Source organism: Brassica napus, chromosome C4 (genome assembly GCF_020379485.1).
Source record: "Brassica napus cultivar Da-Ae chromosome C4, Da-Ae, whole genome shotgun sequence".
Lineage (NCBI taxonomy): Eukaryota > Viridiplantae > Streptophyta > Magnoliopsida > Brassicales > Brassicaceae > Brassica > Brassica napus.
In genome coordinates, this window is record NC_063447.1 from 13,798,296 (window position 1) to 13,812,729 (window position 14,434).

Genomic DNA, 14,434 nt, shown 5'->3' on the forward strand with positions numbered 1-14,434 from the left:
TCCCAATAATATAAGGTTTAGCATCCCAAGTATTGTTTTCTTTAAGCATCAATATTGGATTTATCTTAAAGAAAAACTATGAAGTAAATGGGTTGGTAACAAGAAAACGTTTACCACTAACAAACTATTAAATTTCTTTTGATTAATACTCCATTCGTTTCTAATTAATATTTTCTTTTGTTATTTTCACATAATAGGTAAATATAATAAAGTTTGACTATTAATATATTTTTCAAGAACAATTTTAATAAGTTTAAACTAAAAATAAATTAATATTCTAAAGAAAATATAGGTATGATTATAACTAATAAAAATACTTATAAAATTCAAAATTTTATTTTTTAAAAACATTAATTATTTGTAAATAGAAAGAGTATTTATATAGGTATTTTTCTAAGACGGGGGAATACATCATATAGTGTTTAGAGTAAAGTTATATTAGGTTGTTTATGTAATTTTGTTTTTAACAAATATGTATTGTTAAACTTCCCTCACCTTGTATAGTTTGTAGAAATGTTATATTTAATATTATGTCTTCCTCTTACAAATCACAGATATATGCATGGATGGACAAATGGGGTGATTAGACAAATGGATTTGATATTATTTCTCTTTACACACCTTATGAACTGTTAAACCCCTCGACCAGCGGTTTTAACTATTTTCTTTAACCATTTTGTTTTTAGGTGAATCTTATTTTAGACTATGAAATCCAAAGCACTTATCCATTTGTTTTTCACTGTAATGACCAAAAAAACAAACTCACACAATTATCAAAAAATCCAGCAAGGTCCAACAAAAAAAAACTAACCTCCAAAGGTCTTTATAAATTGATCACCATTCACATTTCAAGCAATCAAAACACAAGAAACAGCCAAAAAACATGTCGACTTCTAAAACCATTGCCTTCATCACTCTATTCCTCGCGACAACACTATTCGCGTCCTGCAACGCAGCCGCAAACGCCACAACCAAACCTCTATTCCCAGCCATTCTAATCTTCGGCGACTCGACCGTGGACACAGGCAACAACAACTACCCTCTAAACATCTTCAGAGCTACACATTTTCCCTACGGCATTGACCTCCCAGACCACAAAGCCAACGGGAGATTCTCAAACGGGAAACTAATCCCCGACATACTCGCAGGCAAATTCAACATCAAACAGTTTGTTCCTCCTTTCTTACAACCAAACCTCTCCGACCAAGAGATTGTAACCGGAGTCTGTTTTGCATCAGCCGGTTCGGGTTACGATGACCTAACCAGCCTCTCCACTCAGGCCATTCCCGTCTCGGAACAACCTAAGATGTTCAGGAATTACATTGCTCGTCTTAAGAGTATCGTGGGAGACAAGAAAGCTATGGAGATTATAAACAACGCTTTGGTGGTTATAAGCGCAGGGACTAACGATATGGTCTTGAATTTTTATACCATTCCTACAAGGCGTCTTGAGTTTCCTTTTATCTCTGGTTACCATGAATTTATACTTAAGAGGCTTTATGGTTTCATCGGGGTAAGGCTTCAAACATGTTCTCAAATCATAAGTGAAACCCAAAAGTTTTGCTAATCTTTTTTGATGTGTTCTATGTGCAGGAGCTTTATAGTTTAGGTGCCCGGAACATTGCGATCGCAGGTTTACCTCCGATTGGTTGTTTACCGATTCAAATGACTGCTAAGTTCCGCAACATCTTTAGGTTCTGCTTAGAACAAGAGAACAAAGACTCTGTGGTATACAATCAGAAACTTCAAAAGCTATTGCCTCAGATCCAATCATCACATACTGGAAGCAAGATCTTTTACGCTGATATATACAACCCTATTTTTGACATGATGCAAAACCCTAGCAAATACGGTATAGATACAATCTTTCTTGTTCCACAAGTTTTCCTTTATTCAGCACTATGATCATCACTCATGTCTAATTTTTTTTTAAAAAAAAACAGGGTTTACAGAGACGAAGAGAGGATGTTGTGGAACAGGTTTTCTGGAGACGAGTTTCATGTGTAATGTTTTCTCTCCATCGTGTCCGAATCACGCTGAGTTTTTGTTCTTTGACTCCATTCATCCGTCTGAAGCTACCTATAATTACATAGGAGACTTGCTCGACACTCAGGTCCGTGAGTGGATTGCGGCTTAAGTCATCATCACAGATTCGTAAAAACAAAAGTATTTTTATTTGTTTTTAATGCTAATATTGTATTAATGTACTTTATATTGGCCAACCAAAAATATTGCGAATGTAGTTCTACTTTCTGCAAATCTTTCCAAGTATTGAAATGCTTTGGCAGATTCTTGAAGTAGAAACTTTACCTAAACATATATAATCTCCTGATTCCTCTCTTATCCCATTACACACCATCCCTCTTCAAGGCTTTGCTTACATTGTAGGCATGCTAAGATCTTCTGCTCAATAGTGGAGCTAACCTGTAACCAATCAATAGAGATGTCAACGAAAAATGAAATTGGTATTGTTTAATGTATGAAATGGGAAACCGATGTAAACCAGATAGAAAAGCCTTGATTGATGCTGCGTAGGTACTGTACTCATGTTGACATTATGTCACCGTCCTAGTTTTAATCAAGTAACACATGTTTCTGAATTATATATACGACAGCACAACAAAATAATCAAGAAAACTTTGATCCAAAATTTTATTTGAGATAAACTATGTTGTGGTAAATAATCCAGAAAAAAAACATATTTTAATCTGGTAGTGTTACAAAAAAAAAAATCTGGTAAAAGAAATACTTGAATCTAAATAATTTGTCGGGAATTGTTGTAAATTTGTAATTCTTTTTTTTTTACAATTTTTGTTGTAATTCATATATTCATCTTAATTTACATTGGATGTAACTTCGTGAAATTAAATGGCTACTTTGTCCACGCAAAAAATGGTTACTTTGTCTTAAAAGTGCAGAAAAGAAGTAAAAATCAAAATTTGTTTTTTCTTTTCTCAAAAATCATTTCTCAGTGATACAAGTCTACATTCTATATCCATCCAGTTAGTAATAATCGCAACGGATCCAATCTTCGTTAGATTTATTAATGAGAACATACAAAACGGCAGCAGATTGACAAGAGAGCAAAAGGGAAAACAGAAGATGGGCCACGAAGATAAGAATAAGCCCAATACAAGTGGTCCCAAGTTTGAATCAACCGCTCAACGGCTCTGTCTTGGAAATGAAGATAAACTCAGCAAAAGCAAAGGACAGAAGCAGAACGTGACGAGAGCCGGTACATAAGAGGTTATTGGTGTGAAGCTGGCAAATAGATTCTCAGCCCTTGATGTATAGAACGTATGTGATTAAGCCATCTGTCTAGGGCAACACTACTTACATTCTAGTATAAGTATCAGACTCATGTAATGGCTTGCAACAAGAAATGAATCCATGAAGTTTCAGTAAAAGAAAACTTTAGTTCATTACACTCAAATCCTTTCATGGTATCAGAGCTCCATGGATAACAGATCTATGGAACCTTATACTCCACCTACTCTAAAAATCATCAACTCGGTTACAGTAAAGCTGATGGAGAAGAACTACATCCTATGGAAGCGACAGTTTGAAGCGTTTTTGAATGGCCAAAGGCTGTTGGGGTTTGTCACTGGATCTACTCCACAACCATCGGCCACTATCTCAGCTCCTGGAATCAACGGCACAACCACACCTGTGCCAAATCCGGACCATACACTCTGGTTTCAAACCGACCAAGTCATTCAGTCATGGCTGCTTGGTTCTTTCTCCGAAGACATCCAGAGCGAGGTGATTCACTGCACAAGTTCTTACGAGATCTGGTTGACTCTGGCGAATCACTTTAACCGTGCTACTTCAGCCAGACTGTTCGAGCTACAAAGGAAACTTCAAACAACGGTCAAACAAGACAAATCTATGCCAGACTATCTTCGCGACATAAAGATGATATGTGACCAGCTCTCTTCCATCGGTAGTCCAGTTCCTGAGAGAATGAAGATCTTTGCTGCACTGTTGGGGCTAGGACGTGACTATGAGCCCATAAAGACAAGCATAGAAGGGACAATGGATGCTGAGCTTTCACCTACCTTTGATGATGTAGTTCCAAGACTGGTTGCGTTTGATGACAGGCTTCAAAGTTATGCTGTAGAAACTAGTGTCTCTCCACATTTGGCTTTCAACTCAGAGAGAGGAAGACCCTTTTTCAGCAGGAACAGAGGACGAAACAGAGGAGGAAGAAACTTTTTCTCTACACGGGGAAGAGGTTTTCCTCAACATATCTCATCTAGTTCCTCATCAAGATCCTCGGTCTCATCAGACTCAGATGTCAGACCAATATGCCAAATATGTGGAAAGACGGGTCACGTTGCAATTAAGTGCTGGCATCGTTTCAACAACAGCTATCAACCAAATGAGTTACACAGAGCTCTAGCTGCTCTCAGAGTCGCAGACATGTCTGAAGCAGGAGAGTGGTTCCCAGATACGGGTGCTTCCGCTCACATTACAAACTCTCCTCATCATCTACATCAGTCTCAAGCTTATGAAGGATCTGATTCAGTTATGGTTGGAAACGACGAGTACCTTCCTATTACACACACTGGATCTGCAAGCATTGCTTCTTCCTCAGGTAATCTTCCTCTGAAAGATGTGTTAGTCTGTCCTAATATTGCTAAACCATTGCTTTCAGTGTCTAAGTTCACCAAGGATTACCCATGTGGATTTGACCGCTAGAGAGGTTTCAAGTATTATGTAGTCCTTATAGATAACTACTCTAGATTTTGTTGGTTGTATCCCATGAAGAGGAAATCAGACTTCTTTTCTATTTTAACCACTTTTCAATCTCTTGTTCAGAATCAATTCTCAACAAATATTGGTATCTTTCAATGTGATGGGGGTGGTGAATTTATTAGCAACCAACTTCTCTTACATTTCAAGCAATGTGGAATCAAACAGCTCTTCTCTTGCCCACATACGCCTCAACAGAACGGATTGGCTGAAAGAAAGCATAAACACATTGTTGAGCTTGGATTGTCTCTTCTGTTTCAAAGTAAAGCTCCTCAGAAATTTTGGGTTGAAGCATTTGTGACAGCAAATTTCCTGAGCAACTTGCTACCACACTCGGCTCTTCCTTCAGCTCAAAGTCCATACGAGAAGTTACACAACAAGAAACCATCTTACTCGTCTTTAAGAGTCTTCGGAAGCTCATGTTACCCGATGCTACGACCATATACGCAGAACAAGCTGGATCCAAGGTCATTAACATGCGTGTTCTTGGGTTACAGTGAGAAACACAAGGGATATAGATGTCTATTCCCACCTACTGGAAGAGTGTACATCAGTAGACATGTGATCTTTGATGAATCAAAGTTCCCTTTCTCAGATTCTTACAAACACCTGCATCCTCAAGCTACAACGCCGCTACTGTCGGCTTGGCACAAAGGTGTGCGTATATCACCCACAGAAACTCAGACATCAGTGACCAACTCTGTCTTTGATCACAACAGCTCGGTGTCCTCTACTCACAGTGTTCCTGTCTTCTCAAGTCAAGGATCAACTGTCCCCTCTGACACTACAACGTCTCGACAGAATCTCACAGCTACAAGAGGGGAGTCATCAGGACATCTCCAAGAAGCAAGGAGCAATTATACAGTTTCTCCACCATCAGTGGTTATGAATCAACATCAAATGACCACAAGGCTTAAAGCGGGTATTGTCAAGCCTAATCCTCGCTATGCACTTCTAACAGACAAAGTAGCAAGCCCTGAACCGAGGACTTTGACAGAAGCACTGAAGCATCCCAGGTGGAATGCTGCAATGACAAAAAAGATGGAAAATTGCAAGCTGACTAAAACCTGGTCGTTGGTCCCACATACTCCTGATATGCATGTATTGGGCAATATATGGATTCACAGGACAAAATACAATGCAGACGGCACTGTGAAGTCTCTGAGGTCTCGACTGGTTGTTCAAGGCTGTGGACAGGGGGAAGGAGTAGACTACTTGGAGACGTACAGCCCTGTGGTTAGAACATCAACCGTGAGGATTGTTCTACACATTGCTACTGTGTTTCAGTGGGATATAAAACAGCTTGATGTTGCAAACGCCTTTTTACACGGAGATCTGAATGAAACAGTGTACATGAGGCAGCCTTCAGGCTTTGTAGACAAGACAAGATCAGATCATGTGTGTCTGTTACACAAGTCTTTGTACGGGCTTAAACAGTCACCTCGAGCTTGGTTTGATAAGTTCAGTACATTCTTGCTGGAGTTTGGTTTCGTTTCTAGCATCAAAGACCCGTCTCTCTTCATCTATGCTAAAGGGAAGAACATTATCTTGCTTCTATTATACGTTGATGACATGTTATTGACTGGAAACTGCACTGATTTGTTACAAAAGTTGTTGGCAGATCTCAACAATCAGTTTAGAATGAAGGATCTCGGGAAGATGCATTACTTCTTGGGAATACAAGCGATATTTCATGAGTCTGGTCTGTTTCTATCTCAAGAGAGATACGCAAGGGATTTGCTTGCTGTAGCAGGGATGACAGATTGCGCTCTAGTGAACACACCACTCCCTCTTCAGCTAAGCAAAGCTCCACATCAAGATAAGAAGTTCGAGAATCCATCTTAGTTCAGAAGTCTCGTGGGGAAGCTACAATACCTCACGCTTACAATACCAGACCTACAGTTCTCTGTCAATTACGTGTGTCAGAAGATGCATGAGCCAACATTATCAGACTTTATGTTATTGAAGAGGATCTTTAGGTATGTCAAAGGAACGCTTAGTCATGGGATCAACCTCTCCAAAGACACAGACTTCACGTTGAGGGCATACAGTGATAGTGATTGGGCTGGATGCCATCACACACGAAGATCAACAAGTGGTCTCTGTACATATCTAGGCTCTAATCTCATCTCATGGTCGTCTAAGAAACAACCAACGGTCTCAAGGAGCTCAACCGAGGCAGAGTATAGAGCGCTATCTGAGACAGCAGCAGAACTGAGCTGGATGTGTTCAATTCTCAGAGAAATTGGAGTACCTATCACTGTCACACCAGAGCTCTACTGTGACAATCTATCATCAGTACACTTGACTGCGAATCCAGCGTATCACAAGCGTTCTAAGCACTTTGAGCTAGATTATCATTATGTAAGAGAACGAGTGGCTCTTGGTGCTTTGGTGGTGCGACATGTCCCGGCTCGTCATCAGCTAGCTGACATATTCACAAAACCACTTGGTTTCAGAGCATTTGACAGTCTAAGGTTCAAACTTGGTGTTGAAGTTACACCCACACCAAGTTTGCGGGGGCATATTAATGAGAACATACAAAACGGCAGAAGATTGACAAGAGAGCAAAAGGGAAAACAGAAGATGGGCCACGAAGATAAGAATAAGCCCAATACAAGTGGTCCCAAGTTTGAATCAACCGCTCAATGGCTCTGTCTTGGAAATGAAGATAAACTCAGCAAAAGCAAAGGACAGAAGCAGAACGTGACGAGAGCCGGTACAGAAGAGGTTAATGGTGTGAAGATGGCAAATAGATTCTCAGCCCTTGATGTATAGAACGTATGTGATTAAGCCATCTGTCTAGGGCAACACTACTTACATTCTAGTATAAGTATCAGACTCATGTAATGGCTTGCAACAAGAAATGAATCCATGAAGTTTCAGTAAAATAAAACTTCAGTTCATTACACTCAAATCCTTTCAAGATTCACTCTCTCTCCGGTAGACCGGAAGATTTGGATACTTTCTTCATTTCATTTCATTTCCAAACTAAAAATCGACATCAAACCACTCTCCTTTTGCGAAGTTGTTTGCTCCGACAAACCCTTAGTTTCCAGTGAAAGAAGGGTTTACCCTAAATCTCTGCTGTTTTTTTTTTTTAAAAAAAAATCTTAATTGGGTTTAAAGCTGATCATGGATTAATAGTGCGGGATGTTTGATGCTAAGATGTCCTGACCCATCTTGTGTAGCTGCTGGTGGTCATATCGTTGGCAAATCAGCTTCCGAAGAAGACAAGAAGAAGTACAATAGATACTTTCTTAGATCCTATATTGAAGACAACAGAAAGGTAATTAATGCTATCAAGACTAATAGTCGTTGTTGGATTGATGCATTTCTTGCCTCCTTGTGCTCAGGATACTCAGGGCCGGCTCAACATTGTTAGGGGTCCTAGGGCAAAAGATTTTTTTTTACCCTTTAAAATTTATATGTGGATAATGTTTAAAATATTTTTAAAATTTAATCAGTAGTATTTTGTATATTTGTAATGAAAATAAAACTATATACATATCAAATAATTTTGAGCTCTTTTCAATTTTATTTTATTTATTTTATTTTTATATATAAATATATAAATTTATAAAAAAAATGGGTCCCTTGATTATTATTATACGGGGACACACGCTTGGATCCGGCGCGTTCGCACCGCTTGTCCTCCTTTGTGAGCCGGCCCTGAAGATACTTGCCAATTCAAAGCAGCTTAACGTTGTTGAATGGTTCAGGGGAAGCTGAGTCAGGTTTGGAGAGGCTCCATCAGTGCGTAGAAAAGGAGTTGCTTCAATTTCTCAATGGGGAAGGCCCATCAAAAGATTTCAATGATTTCCGGACAAAACTAGCTGGTTTGACCAGGTAACCGTTTTGTCTTCGTACATCTATCCTGCTGTTTGATAGAGAAGAAAAAGAAAAAGGTGCTTCAGATGTTCAGACAGATCTAAGAATATATAATTTTTGTGCAAGTATAAGTGACAAAAGTTTGCTATATTTAAAATAATGAAGCCATACATTATGTTCAAGGGTCATAGTCAGGTCCTGTAGTAGTTTTCCGAAGTAGCTCCATGACCTAAGCGAGACTTTTAATACAAGATTCTGCTTCTATTTCATTTGTATTCTAACAGTGTGACGAAAAACTACTTTGAGAATCTGGTGAAAGCTCTGGAGAACGGTCTTGCTGGTGTAGACTCGCACGCTGCTTGCAGCAGCAAATCAACAGGTTGCAGTAGTAAAACAAGAGTTAAAGGCAAAGGAAGTTCCAGAACTGGTTGATCGAGCAAAAGCCCAGATCTCATGTCCTCGTTAAGGTATAAAACCCGAACTGGTCTTAAGATCACTTCCAGCAGTTTCTTAGAGCATTTGGAGAATGCACACGATCTAAGAAAAGTACCAAACTGTACTCTCATGGTGGTGCGTGGGGTTTAGATTGTACGGTTCGTGATACATTTTCCTTCTTATGTATAGTGTAAAAGAATATGTATGTGTTATATATCTACAGTCTACACCCATTGTAACTTCACTTTTGTCATCTGCTCTGCTATGGCAGGCTCTGTGAAACCAAACCTAGTGAACTCTTGTGTCTCTGGTTCTAAAGAAAAAAAAGGAGCAAATGGTACATGCTTTGTGTTTGGCTTTTCCTGAACGATCCTATGTTTGTAATAATACTACATTGAAGTTAATCTCAAGAAATTGATTTATTTTAAATCTGTCAGGTGTTTAATTGTTACAACTTTATATCCAAATTTGATACAAGAGTTTTCTACTTGTTTGCAGCTCAAAAAAGTTTACAAATGACACCATTATTGATGCTACTACAACTTGATAAATTGAATGATTGTTTCTATTCTCTCTTTTGATTTTTTTTTTTTTTTTGTTATTCTCCATTGTGCTCAACTTTAAGCCAATTAAATCACATTTTCTTTGTAGCACCAAAAACAGACACATTAAAAAAAAAAATCAAAGATCATTCTTTCTTCTTTAGTTTCTTAGACCTGATGGTCTATAGGTTTTGGAATGAACAAGCTCCATTGATTTGTTCTTGGGAGCATCAAGTAGCTTAGCTTTCTTCCTTGCTAAAGGGAACTCCATGGAATAAGACTTAGGACCATTGTCCCCAGCATCTTCTTTGAACATCTTTATGCTCAAAGCATTCAACAACGCCCTTGAGTACTGCCTCGACGCCATCTTCCAGTCTGTTCCTGATTTCATCATGGCCTTAAACTCATCAAAGCTTATCCTCCCATCCTGTCACGTTACCAACCAAACATGTTAGGAACCTCACATGCATCCGTTAAGTGTGATTATGTTTCATTTACCTTGTTGAGGTCAACGTCAAAGAAGATGTCTTTGATCCACTGGTCACCACCATGGCCTAGCTTATCGTCATCAAATAGAGCTTCCTTGAGCTCATCTAGCTCAATAGATCCGTTACCGTTCTTGTCAAAATACTTGAAAGCTTGCTGCAAATGCTCATCACAGCCCATTCTCTTCAAGTGTATTGCCAGTGTCACAAACTCTTCACAGCTCAACGTCCCGTTTCCATCTGTATCAGCCGCATCCATTAGCATCTTCACATCGTCATCCGGACAAACTTGTCCTATCTTCTTCAGACCATCTCTTAGTTCCTCAAATGTCAAGTGGCCGTTCTTATCAGTGTCCATCGTCTGAAACATTTGTATTATCGATTCTATCTCCTCGTTTGGTAGATTGTCAGCTACGACCTGTAAAGATTTGAAAGATCAGTTATAAAATTTATAGAGTGGTAAAGTAAGATTAATCAAGAAACTGTATATACCCTGAGGACTTTCTTCTTGAACCTGTTCATCAACAAGAACTGTTGAATCTTGGTCCGCACGCCATCTCCAAGATTCACATTTGGTGCTCTCTCTGCGTTCTGGATCCATGGATGTTCTGAAAAAACATAGTTGTTAGATCAACTATGTCGTTTATTGATCGTTTTATATAGATAATGAAAATTGTATTGTTATGAAGTTACCAAGGACTTCTTGAACCGTGAGTCTGCTATAAGGATTAGCATCAACCATGTTCTTAACAAGTTCTTTGGCTTCACGTGAGACTTTAGGCCACGGATCTCTCTCGAAATCGATGTTCCCTCTCACAATTGCATGAGCTATTCCTTCCTCAGTTTCTGCCCAAAAGGGAGGCACACCACAAAGCAAGATGTAGAGTATAACACCAGCGCTCCAAACATCGATCTCAGGACCGTAGTTTCGTCTCAAAACCTCTGGTGCCATGTAATAAGGACTCCCCACAATCTCATTGAACCGTTGGGCTGCAATAACCATTCGGTTAAAACAGAGTTTTTCTTATTAAAACTGTTTCTGATGTTATACTATGGAGATGTGTGGTTTAGTTACCAGGTTTGAAGAAAATGGAGAGACCAAAGTCAATAGCTTTGAGTTGTGCAGTCTCGCTTTCGTTAGAGAAGAGGAAGTTCTCAGGCTTAAGATCTCTATGGATCACTCCATGTTCATGACATACCTTGGGACACAAGAAAACAACAATAAAGGCGGGAAAAAAACAAAAGATACAAAAGAGATTTGAATTTTTTTCACACACCTTGACAACTTCAAGAATGGTTTTAGCGACGGATGCAGCGGCGCGTTCAGTGTAATGCCCTCTGGAGACAATACGGTCAAAAAGCTCTCCTCCTTCACAAATCTCCATGACAAGATAAACCGCGTCTTTGTCCTCAAAGGCTTCCTTAAAGCTAACAATGTTTGCATGTTTTGGTAAAGATCTCATGATCTCAACCTCCCTTCTCACGTCCTCAACGTCTATCTCCGTCCTTAGCTTCTCCTTCGATATCCTCTTACACGCAAACCTGCTCATATTTGCTCCATGAAATCAAACAAAACAAAACAGTTTTTGCGAAAAAGACAAACTTTCAAGATTTCTATTATGTTATCTGCCAGGTCCGAAACCACAACATGTATAAGAAAAAAGAATATACCTTTCTCGAGTACTTATCTCAATACATTCATGAGTGACACCAAACTCACCACGGCCTAGTTCTTTCCCGAGTTCATACTTGAGGAAGATTCCATCACCAATGGGCTCGGGAAGAACACGGCTAGGTGGCTGGAAAATCAATCTCCGGGAAAGAGTACTAGTCGAAGAAGTATCGGTTTTAGGGTTAGAGGATGTTTTGGTGCTACTACTGTTGTTTCGCCTTCTTGCAGGTCTCTTCCCAAAGGGAGAACCTTTCAATGGCGACGAAACACAGCTTCCCATGGGATTTGTTTCTTGGGTTTTGTTTGGAATTAATGTCCAAAAAACCACGAATGATCGATGATCGATCAAGCGATTTTTTCAAGAAGGAGACTTATTCAAATGCACCCCATGGGAAGGAAGAGAGAAGCTTTTGTGCTCAAGTTTCTTTTGTTATCTTCTTATTTTTTGTTTTTCTAAAATTTTTTTCTTAGGGGCTTCTGTCTTATTCTTGTGATATTCTTGTGTTTTCGTGTTTTCTATGTTTATTTGTTGCTTGTTTGAAAGAAAGAGGAAAGTCCTAAAAGATTGGATGGATGGAGACTTCTTTCTATATTTGGTTTATGACAGTCTGTTTGGTTAAGTTTTCTTTTTCAAAAATCCGTTAACTTTCTTGCCGTTACTCCCGCGCGCCATTTCCCATGCGTCTAAAGATAAGGGATGATCCAAATATCACCTTTTCTAAAGTATATATATAATTAAAGTATATGTTCGTCTATCAACTATGATAAATTATATGCATAATCAGGATAATCTATCTAAATTTTTATTGCTCAAATTATATATTTAATCATAATTTCAAAAATTGCTTTATTGTATATTTAGTATCAAAATTGATTAAACATTGGTTCCCCCTTTCCTTTTAGTTTTGGCTATTGATGGGTTTGTCCTGATCTCAAGAGGACTTGTAAGACTATTTTCTAAATCCTTGTCTTGTTGAAACCAGTTTTAAGATAAATTTGAAATCTAAATAAAACAGAACTACGGACTGAAATCTAACTATATCAATAAAAAAAAAAAATTCTTATTAGTTTGTTAGATAATTTGAAAGTTTATGATAACAATGATGAAATAGTAGACTGAAATATTAAGTTTGTCAATTATTTTGGATTCCGTAACGTTTGCGCTCGAATAACTGAATAAACTATCAAATATCTGCGACCTGTTAAACAATGATATATTGGCATACTAAAATCTAAATTTGCTAATTTAACAAATCTTTATCAAATCAGTGAAAAAGATAGAATTTTAACTCAGCATCCTTAAGTTAAGACTGAAATTGTTAAGAGTTAGTTACTTGGACTGTTGGACATCCATGAGCGTTAAATTTTGAAAATTGAGAGTATGATCTTATTCCTCTTTCACCATAGTGTTTAAGATCTAAGCAAGCAGATCTACAAAACGATAATAGCTTTCTAAATTGAGATCCAAGGTAATGTCAAAATTGGCAAACTAACGTTTTTTTTATTCGCCAACAAGAATGCAAAATGTTTAAAATGAGGAACTTTGAAAGGCAAATTGTAATCCTTCAGATGTTCCTTCTTTTATTCTGAAGATAATGCAAGAAGGTAAGTTGTAGCATCGGCTTCTTGATAATATCACAGATGCAGAGAGTGGTTGTGTTGCAAAGAACCTCATAGGAACTTTCTGTGTGGTCTGCCTGCATCTTCGTCTTGCATATGCTGCCAAACAATTCAAGTTTTGATTACGTTAGCTTGACTGTCAAACACAAGACAAAATAAGATATCACTGAACTGTGTGGCAACTAGTAGTAACACATATAACCTTTTGCATATTAATCGTCATTGAAAACTCAAACTAAACAAGGAATGCCATAGAGAATAAATCGCATAAGTGTGTCCCTTGCACCAATCCATATTCAAGAGCTCATAGTTCATAAACTAAAAATGGAGTAATAAAAACCCTTTTGAGGGCTGTAGCAAGAAACTGTTAAGATTCAAAAAGAAAGTCTATTTCTTCTTCTTTTTTTTTCACTGATGAACACAAAACACCACCAGAAGCAGATTAGTAAAACACAAAATAGCAAGCAATTATGAAAACAAGACTCAATTTCTCCAATAAATATTGTAATAAAATCACAGTAATCGAACCATCATCATCATCATCATCTAAGAATGCTACTGTGGAAGAAGATAGAAAAATTGTAGTTTTTCAGAATCCGATCGTTCCACCAGAATAACTGATTTGCTTTCACATAAGCTAAACCAATTAATGTATCATTTTTCATACGAATCGAGTAAGATTGAGAGGAAGGAGAGATATAGAACTGACGAAATCTTTGACGATGCCCTTGTAGACAATGATGGGGAGAGCGATGCCGAAGATCCCGATGAGAGCGAAGTTGCGACGCGTCCAGCGGAAGTTATGCTCGAGATTCTCCCTGGCGGATCCCCAATCCTCTATGAACTTGTTCTTGTTCGTCTCCATTCCTCCTCCCATCTTCGCTTTCTTTCTCGCTCGATTCAACCCCTTTTAGTTTCTGCCAATTTGAGCCTCGCGATTCACCTCAGACTCAGATACCGGTTAAATTAAAATTATTTTGATTTTTCGATCAATTTAGTGATAAACCGGGCGACAACAATGATCAGATGTGAAAGTGACTTAAGCTCAAGGCCCGGCCCAAAGTTTCGTTTAAACATCTTTACATCAATTTACA

At 38.3% G+C, this 14,434-nt stretch overlaps 3 protein-coding genes across 4 annotated transcripts; 1 reads left to right on the forward strand and 2 right to left on the reverse strand.

Moving 5' to 3' along the window:
• Window positions 1-324: 324 nt before the first annotated feature.
• On the forward strand, window positions 325-3,075 carry LOC106417992 (GDSL esterase/lipase At2g31540). Its single transcript, XM_013858686.3, has 3 exons — window positions 325-1,513; window positions 1,594-1,852; window positions 1,944-3,075. The coding sequence occupies exons 1-3, from the start codon at window positions 884-886 to the stop codon at window positions 2,135-2,137; spliced, it is 1,083 nt and encodes a 360-aa protein (XP_013714140.1). The 5' UTR covers window positions 325-883; the 3' UTR covers window positions 2,138-3,075.
• Window positions 3,076-9,490: 6,415 nt separating this feature from the next.
• Window positions 9,491-12,226, reverse strand: LOC106418063 (calcium-dependent protein kinase 24-like). 2 transcript variants are annotated; one of them, XM_013858742.3, is made up of 7 exons: window positions 11,720-12,225; window positions 11,326-11,590; window positions 11,124-11,247; window positions 10,742-11,038; window positions 10,541-10,656; window positions 10,062-10,466; window positions 9,494-9,990 (listed from the first exon to the last, which is right to left on the reverse strand). In XM_013858742.3, exons 1-7 carry the CDS (start codon window positions 11,998-12,000, stop codon window positions 9,724-9,726), a joined length of 1,755 nt encoding a protein of 584 aa, XP_013714196.2. In that variant the 5' UTR covers window positions 12,001-12,225; the 3' UTR covers window positions 9,494-9,723. The 2 variants fall into 2 exon arrangements, with proteins under 2 accessions (XP_048610415.1, XP_013714196.2); XM_048754458.1 differs by having other exon boundaries at window positions 9,491-9,990; window positions 11,124-11,590; window positions 11,720-12,226.
• An 858-nt stretch (window positions 12,227-13,084) lies between these two features.
• Window positions 13,085-14,326, reverse strand: LOC106417592. Its single transcript, XM_013858374.3, has 2 exons — window positions 14,050-14,326; window positions 13,085-13,439 (listed from the first exon to the last, which is right to left on the reverse strand). The coding sequence occupies exons 1-2, from the start codon at window positions 14,215-14,217 to the stop codon at window positions 13,392-13,394; spliced, it is 216 nt and encodes a 71-aa protein (XP_013713828.1). The 5' UTR covers window positions 14,218-14,326; the 3' UTR covers window positions 13,085-13,391.
• Window positions 14,327-14,434: the final 108 nt, after the last annotated feature.